Raw genomic sequence first — 9175 nt, 5'->3', positions numbered from 1 at the left:
GAATTGTTTGTGAGAAGGCAATGCCACCGGAGTTAATTGATGGTCGTGATGTTAGCCTCATACTACTACACCGCATCGTGAAGCACAACGGTGGGTTTGATGAGATAATGGCAAAAGACAAATGGGGTGAGATATCGGTGAAGTATGGTTACGACAAGGACGACGCCTATGAAATGAAGGTTGCATACGTTTACTATCTAGAGTTGGCCGAATGGTACTTTGATTACATCAAGAAGGAGCGTGCAAGAGAGAAAGTTGGAATGGCCGAGAGCTCGAGCAATTGCGGATGGATCGAAGATTCAAGTGATGATGACGTGGTGGTGAAGATCGAAGTCACCAACAACCGCAAGGAGTAAACGGATCGAAGAGCTCGGATATTTCTTGCTTAAGGGGGAGAATGAAGATTGTTTCGGTAATCAAGAATCATCCGAGTCACGTATTTGGGCCTCGGGCCTGTTTTATGTTTATATGTCTTATTTGTTTATGTTTATGTTAGTAATGGGTCAAAACAATAGTCTATGTTATGTATATATTTGGGCCGTAGGCCACCTGAATGGGTCGAACGAGTCAGTTATGTTGAGTCCGATAACACAAGGAGTTTGGGCCGGATATCATGAAGCGTCATGTCCCTTATCAGCAATAACCGCTGGGCGGTTATCATGGAACGTCACAACTGTTTGTGAAACGGTGTGACTGGAATTGACGTACCTTTTCATCCCTATATAACCGGTTGCCAAACTTCCAAGTTATACGGTTGTTCAGTTAGTCAAGTTTGTAATCAGAACGTGTTTACAAGCAGTTATCATATTCAAAGTTTAGTGTTTGTTCAAGTTTCATTCGGTTAGTTTTATATTCTGAAAATCGTTTCGTTTCAATTCATAACCATCATGAACTCGTGTGAATGTTGTGGATTGTTCGTTAGTGATTGTGTTTGTGGTCACAAGTCCATCCGTTCCGATTGGTCCTGGGTTTCCGATGACGATGATACCAACAATATGGTACGGTATCTCCTTTCTTCACCTCACAACCAACAGATACATCATCACACCGGAAAGCATACATAAATAGGGCATCTGATGGTATTGTTCCACCTAAACATTTCATCTTAGTAAACAAGAGCATATGAAAATTGCAACATTTTAATTACCTCACTTTTATCTTTATAGGATATAAAGAGATCCAAAGTGTATTTTTTAAAAGTAAGATCCTTGAAATTATTTTAATAAAAAATATTAGACTATCATTGAAATATTACTTCTTTTGTTGAGACCCTAATTATTAAAAATAATCAATTTATAATTTTTAGACAAAAAGAGCTTTGGGTCGGCCTAACCTGTACGATGTGAACCTCTGACTCTCCTGTAAGTCAAAGTATTAGAAATTGCTAAATGTCTGAGATAGCATACCACTGGAACTGCATGATAGTCTTGATAGTTCCATTGAAATCTGCATGAAGATTTTGCATCATTTCTAGGCTTTCTTCACTCATACCGTTTGCAAATTCTACAACATTTGTAGCATTGTTTCTCATTTTTGTTGTTTCTTTGATTTCTGTTGCAACCTTATCTTGAATCTCAGGATGTTTGAAGCATGTAAGTGAACCAAGTTAACGAAGTAGACGTAGTGCCCTTTCCAGCAATTATGATGTATCTTGGATCTGTTTTGTTGATTTGAAGAAACCTTGATAGATTTTCTTCTTTCTATAACTGCAATTTTAAATATTCAAGGGTCAAACAACACTCTTTGACGTTAGTGTCCAAACCCATTGCTTTTAAAATTAAATATAACAAGGATGTTAAAAAACAACTTTTTTCCATTAAAGATGATGTGGAACCAGTTGCATTTCTATCCCATTTATAAAACTATTCTCAAAACAATGAAGAAGAGTAGTAATCAATTTTGTAATAAATATAATATCTGTTTGACATCAAGAGTCAAACTGAACTGTAGTTCATATTTTGTGGACGTGACAATTTCAACTCATTTATATATATAATACTTAATACAAGGGTTCATGTGGTTATCTCAAATGGATCGAATAGTATCATTGAAAAAGTAAACTCAAAATGTGTTATTTATACTTATATATATGTGTGTGTGTGTGTATAATGTGTGTGTGTGTAACATAATTCATTGATATTTTGATTTACCTTTTTCAGTTGAACCGCACATGCTGTGAAAATCAACTTCAAAAGCATCTTTGAATAATGAATCCGACGTGCTATCATGAACAAATCCTGAGTTATATCATGAATGAATACGAATAATCAAAAGCAGGTTGTTATATGATAATGGGGTGGTCAAATGTTGTAGACTGAAAGGAACTTACACTTATGTCATTGACACTTTGCCCGAGCTTTACACCATGTTCCTGAAACTTACACTGCCAAAGTCTCTCATTCAAGGTTGAGACTTTCTTTGCAAAATGCTTGATTTATGTGCTTTACAATGTCATGGTTAGAGGAACCTGCAAAATATAGTTGTATCATATATGATATTTGATTCGATTGTCCAACTAAATTGAAACTTCTGATCTAAGATAATGAGAAAATGCTTGATTTACGTGTTTTACAAGTGAAGAAAATATCAATATTCAGATCTGTGTGTGCAAGAATTTTAAGAATAAAACGAATCTTATTCAGTTGTGTCAAAATGGAGTTCCATCCACTTAACCCTTTGAGAGATATTAAATATGTTAAGATATTATTAGTACGCATTGTGAAATCATTTCCACGCAATATAGTAGTTTAAACTCATGAACAGTGATTACTAATTTCAACGTATAAATTATTGTTGTCATTAAAATTTAATTTTAGGTATTCAGCAACAAATTCCTAGTCCAGAAAAAAAAAAATAACATGCACAAGACTGAGAATACCAGTTTATCTTATGGAAATTAGAGGGTATTTACCTCAAGTCTATTTTGATTTTGGGGATATGAGAGATTCGGGGCCAGTAGTGGGAGCCTCTTCCTTCACACCTTTCTTTCAGGGTGTGTTCCCGAGTTAAAAATCCCTCCCCATCCCTCCCCTCCCCTCCATGTCTTTCCAAATTGGAAAGACTATTATCAGGCAAAAAAAACCCCATTTTCCCTCCCCTCCCCTCCCCCTGTTAAGTAGATCTCTGGAACACAGCATCAATTTTGGGCAATCATCATATATGCTCCAACTCAAAAGTGAAGATAACAGCGTCTCTGGTAGATCGTTCGCCTTCGGGCAACTGTAAATGGTGAGATGTTGAAGGGATGTGAGGTGTCGGAGTCAGACTCCAGGAGTCCCATTGAAAGTGACTCCAGGAGTCCCATTGAAAGTGATTTCAGGTTCGAAGATGGGTTAATTAGAGGTTTGACGATGCTAATTGTTACCTGAGGGTGTGAGCAGCGGTTCGAAGACGGGTCGCCGGAAAGTTACAGCTGTCGACGAAGTCACCGGCTGTGATAGCTTTATAAATCCGATATGATGTGTGAAGATGGGGGTACGATGTCGTTTTACATCCGGTGATTTGGTATTTACGACAGGAAATCTGTTTTCAGTGACTACAGAGAAAAAAGAAGAAGGTAAGGGTTATTTATTTAAAACAACATCTAGCAATAATTAACTTATATTTAATTAACATGTACCTTTCTTTCAATTAGTCTTCAATTTCGATTTTGGGGATATGAGAGATTCGGGGCCAGTAGTGGGAGCCTCTTCCTTCACACCTTTCTTTCAATTTTGGGCATTCTTCTATTCTCAAACTCAAAAGTGAAGGTAACAGCGTCTCTGGTAGATCGTTCACCTTTGGGCAGCTGAAAATGGCCAGATGTTGAAGGGATGTGAGGTGTTGGAGTCCTATTGATAGTGATTCCAGTTTATCAAATCCAGTTATGTCCAGAGATGTAAGAGAAGAAGGGGAAAGGTTGGACAATTGACTAAAATCACTCACATGGGGTTCACCATATAACGTTAGGTCAACAAGAGAAGTTGGAAAATTCAGATCCCCCCACTCTGATATGGGCTTCTTCAACCCTTCTAGTTCAAGGGAACACAATTTGGGAGGCCAACACCCACCATGAATGGAAACATCAATGCCTGGACACCTTCTGATTTTCAGATCTTTTAACAAGGCGAGATTCTTTAGCTCAGGTAATGACACCAGACGTTTACAATCACTAATTGACAAAAAGGTGAGATTTGATAGTTCAGGTAATGACTCCAGACTTTCACATGTCCAAATTGACAAACTGGTGAGGTTTGATAGCTCGGGTAATGACTCAAGATTTTCACATTTACCAATTCCCAAACGGGTGAGGTTTGATAGCTGAAGCTCTGGAAGTGACACCATATGTGGGCATCGTATTATATCCACGCTGGTGAGGTGAGTGGAGTTACTCAATTCACTGATTGATCTTAGATTTTCCCATTTATAAATACGTAGGGTTTCAAGCATTGGCATGCTTGTGTTGTTGATTTTTCCCTCAAGTTTATCACAATTTCTTATACGAAGTGATTTGAGCTTATTCCCTCCTTCTTTTGGGAGGTAGACATCTGTAATAACTGAACAAGCTTCAATATCCAAACTCTCAATGCTATTTGGACAGCATAAACGCTTTATGCTACTACAATACTTTACATACAACCTTCTAAGAGATAACAGGCCGGTGCTGCTCCCAAAATTGTCATCCTCCTCTTTCTCTTCTAAACTTACCAAACCTGAACAAAACTCTAATCTCAGTTCCTTTAATCTCACAAGAAGCTTACTTGCCTCTGTTTCTGATTCCCACAAGTATTTTATTTCATTACATCCCCCGATACTTAATTCTTCAACTTCCTTAAGATACCTTATAACTCCTCTCCACACCTCATTTGTAAGCCCTGATACATCACTTATTCTCAACTCAGTGACTGAAGAAGCTACCTGAACCAGACTTCTCAACACATCATCACCACATCTGCCAATTCTAAGAACCTTGAGTGAAGGCAGTGCTTGAAGTGAGACATTAATCAATTGTGGACAATTACTTACATAAAGCTCTTTAAGGCACGTAAACACTGCTGCTGAACCCTCATTTATAGTTGACCACCCCTCCCAAACAGACATATCTTGAAATATTAGAACTTCAAGTGAGCGGAAGGCATTAACATCATTTCCGGTTAACTCCAAACCTATGATTTTAACCTCATCCATGCCTTGAATCTGCAACCACTTAAGTGAAGGGAGCAACCCAAATGGGGGTAGAGATGTGCATTTTTTACAACCACGTATTGACACTTTAACCAACTCATGAAAAGAGCGATCACCAACCCAATTTGAAATTTGTGTTCCCCCGTATGACACGACTGAAAGTGTTTTCAACGCATCACTATCAGGTTTCAGCTCATTGAGAACTTCCTCTTCAAGTGTATCCATTCGTGAGCCATCAAACACATCAACCCATTGCAGCTCTAATCCAGTAATCTTTTTTTGAGATAAGTTCGCCTCCCGTGCATGCTTTGCGCTTTGCACTTTGTGCAATCCCTCAATGGAAACTTTCCCATGGAGATTTGTTAATCCCTTGAGCTCATTTATTGCAAAGCCATCATCTCCTTCAATGATGATATTGGTGAGAGTCTGTAGGCTTTCCAACTCACCAATCCCTAATGGCAGCTTCTCCAAAAGCGGAGTATCCCTTATATCAAAATGTCGCAACTTTTTAAGCTTCGAGAAGCTTTCAGGCAACTTAGTCAAACTTTTGCAACCGAAAACAATCAATGTCTGCAAATTATAGAGATTGCCAATGTTCTCCGGTAACACTTTGATTCTAGTTCTAGAAAAATTAAGATACCGCAAGTGCTTCAAACTACCGATGAACTCTGGTACCTCAGTTATTTGAAAACGACTCAAAGAAAGAACCCTTAATAATGTTAAGCTAGGAAGTAAGTCAACCAGAATCTTATTAGATAAGAAAAAGTAGTTCCAACTTGGATCCACACTGAGAGATACTGCTAAAAATGTTCTCAAGCTTTTGGCTCCTTTGATTGCCTCAAACTTTTGGTAACCTACATACTTCTCGCGAGTAAATGACATATGGCGATACTTTGCCAAAGTTTCTGTCTTTGTCTTCATATGATTGTCAAACCTTAGAAAAAATTCTCCGGCAACAAAAGTGGCCAAGTCATTCATCAGATCATGCATGATAAACAATGATTCATCATTAGGTGCATGTTGGAAAAATGACCTTGAGAATAAAATTTCAAAATATTCACGGCCCAAGCGTTCTGGTGACTTAGATGGGTTCAAAAACCCTTCTGCCATCCACAATGATACCAACTCCTCCTTGTCAAACAAAAAGTCTTTGGGGAACAAGGAACAGTATGCAAACAACTGCTTCAAATCTGCAGAAAGTTCATGGTAGCTTATCCTAAGTGCCGGAACAATCTTATCACTATTTTCCACATCTTTAGCATTTTCAGTGGCATTACCAGTTTCTACATCCCATATCTCGCTATTCAACACGTCATCCCAGTCTTCTCTATCTGTTTTTGTCCTTAAAAGCCTTCCAATTGCCTTTAAAGCCAAAGGCAGACAACCACACTTTTTCACAATACCTTCACCTTGCGGTTTAAGTGTCGTGTGTGAGTCGAAGTTATCTACCCCCAATGCATGTACTGCGAATAAACGCAATGCATCTTCATTCGACAAACTCTTGAGACGGTCTACATTATGAAAACCTATCTGTTTGAGCAATTGCTCCTTACGAGTTGTCATGATTATCCTACTTCCAGGAGCACATGATAGAAATGGGCGCACTAGGTTTTCCCAATCACCATAGTTTTCACTCCATACATCATCAACTACTAGTAGAAATCGTTTGTCCTTAAATTGCTCAGTGAGGGCCTTTTGAAGCTGATTTAGATCTTTAAATTTATTGTTTTCTTTAGTCACATCTTGAAGGATAGCATCAGTTATCTTGAAGATATCAAAATCATCTGAAACACAAACCCATGCCTTGGGTTCAAAGTGATCCTGCACCTTTGTATCATTATACAAAAGTCTAGCGAGAGTGGTTTTTCCAACCCCACCCATACCAACTATAGGTAAGACGCTAAAGTTATCCTGAGATGACCCATCATCATCCCCCAGCAACTTTTTAAGCAATTGCTCTTTCTCAACTTCTCTTCCGACAACATCGCGTTCTGGCAAAGAGGTTTCGCTTCTTCTACTAGTATTTCTTGGCTTCTCATCAATCTTAAGCAAACCTAGATCCGTTTTTCGTTTTTCTAGATTTTCTAACTCTCTGTTAATACGATCTAACTTGGGAGACAGCCTATGAGTTAGTGAGAAATTTGTGCAGCATGATGGGATGAGCTTTCTTACCTTGCTGGTGGATGCTGCAGGTTCCTGCAGGGTGAGCTCACGATGCATTTCTTCGGTAGCCAAATCGTCGAGTACGTCATCGATATCGTAAGCCAAATGTTGGAGAGCATTCAGCCATGATTTGACAGATTTATGAGTCACCTCCTTCTGGGAAGCATCGGTAAGCAGATCTTGGATTCTGGACAGTGTGGTCTTCAACTCCTTGAGCTCGTTGTGAATACCCTGAGCACGAGCAATTCGCTTGAAGGCTTCATCGGTCATCTTCTTAACAAGAACTTTGAGGAGTTCATTTGCAAGAGTTTCAGCCATGGTTAACAGTGAAATGGGAATGAGGGTAGTTGGTCTGAAGATGAAGAGAGGAGTGTAGATAAGATAAGATATGAGTGGAGTGCGTAGAATGAATGAACGAAGGTAGTCATGGTTTTATAGTCAGTAAAATTAATATGGGTGACAAGAGGAGTTGGGATAAGATATGAGTGGACTGAAAGAAGGATTCTGTTCATGGTCTTATTTACAATGGTCTTGGTCAATATTGTTCTCTAGCATATTCCATTTATATATTTTTGTAACATTTTATGAATTAATGGCCAGCTTGCCAACACTCATTTACATTTATTAGTAAAAACTAAAAAGGGTATATTTGTATAACGGAATCGGCATGTTTCTGGCTTAATAAACAACTCGTGCTTGTGTTTGATGTTATGATAACACCGGTTATGTTCGGTTGATCTATTTAACCCACAATAAACAATAAGATACAACTTTATATCTATAAGATACAACTTTATATCTTATTGATATACTTATCTTTTCCAACTAATAATAAGGTTAAATTTTATTGCAATAATAAGATACAACTTTATATCTTGTTAGGGACTATTTGCAACCTTTAAAAATATTTAGATGCAATGGCATAAACCGGTGAACTTTTGGTCAAGCAAGTGTAAATTTATCAGAATAAAATAAAATATATATTTTCAGTATACACAACTTGTCCAAATTGGTTTAATCTAAAATTTCATGTTCTTACTTTGATAGTTTATTTAAAACATCATATATAAAAAAATATATTAAATGAATAAGATTAGACCAACAACCCACTACACCACCCAACATGTAATAAAGCTTAAAGACTAAAGACCCACCATGCACCCTAAAGACTAAAGACCAGCGACCACCCCTCACCGTCTCCGATAAATCCCTCCCCGCGGGCGTCAGCGATATCCGGTCGCTACCTCACTGTCTCTCGCTCCGTTACCGCCCACGTTAAACACCACCCACCACCATCTATTTCCACCATTGGAACAAAACCACCCTTTAAGAGATCAAGCCCATAACCACCATGTCACGTCCCGTAGGACCAGCTATAATGGCTAAGGGGTGTATTCTCCCAGTTATCTGGTAGCTGCACAGGGGAAAACGGGTCAACAAATGGCGATGACCTACAAAATCAATAGATAGAATTCTAATCACCCTGCGTGATTGTGAAACCTGCTTATGAGTTTTTATTGGTTCGCCGGAAATAAGGGCGTTGGAAAAAGCAAATGAGCCCCGAGATAAAGACGTCCCTTGGCTGCTGGTCCTCCTCGCCCACCCAAGGCCGGCTCAGCTCTTAACAGTAATTTAAATATTTAAGTTATATAAAATATTTAAAGAAAAAAGGATAAAAAAGTGTTTGTGAATCAACACAGGATATCAAAAGATTGCCTGTTTAACCACCAAACCCAAATATTTTGTTACATCTGTTATCATTGTATAAAAACTACTATAAAAAAAATATAAAAAAGGAAAAGTTACCAACGAAGCACAAACAAAAATAGTCAAGAAACAAGACATTCAA

General features: G+C 38.2%; 1 protein-coding gene and 1 long non-coding RNA gene across 2 annotated transcripts; both read right to left on the bottom strand.

Moving 5' to 3' along the window:
- Window positions 1–1212: 1212 nt before the first annotated feature.
- Window positions 1213–2990, bottom strand: LOC110910480. Its single transcript, XR_004876583.1, has 4 exons — window positions 2912–2990; window positions 2330–2467; window positions 2151–2237; window positions 1213–1706 (listed from the first exon to the last, which is right to left on the bottom strand). It is a non-coding gene; the product is annotated as an uncharacterized LOC110910480 (long non-coding RNA).
- A 146-nt stretch (window positions 2991–3136) lies between these two features.
- On the bottom strand, window positions 3137–7713 carry LOC110875961 (putative disease resistance RPP13-like protein 1). The gene is made up of 2 exons (XM_022124150.2): window positions 3620–7713; window positions 3137–3535 (listed from the first exon to the last, which is right to left on the bottom strand). Exon 1 carries the CDS (start codon window positions 7642–7644, stop codon window positions 3631–3633), a length of 4014 nt encoding a protein of 1337 aa, XP_021979842.1. The 5' UTR covers window positions 7645–7713; the 3' UTR covers window positions 3137–3535; window positions 3620–3630.
- Between the last annotated feature and the right edge of the window lie 1462 nt (window positions 7714–9175).

This window comes from Helianthus annuus, chromosome 13 (assembly GCF_002127325.2).
Source record: "Helianthus annuus cultivar XRQ/B chromosome 13, HanXRQr2.0-SUNRISE, whole genome shotgun sequence".
Taxonomy (NCBI): Eukaryota; Viridiplantae; Streptophyta; class Magnoliopsida; order Asterales; family Asteraceae; genus Helianthus; species Helianthus annuus.
Note: the sequence above shows the minus strand (reverse complement) of the source record. Positions and strands in the feature narration are given on the sequence as shown.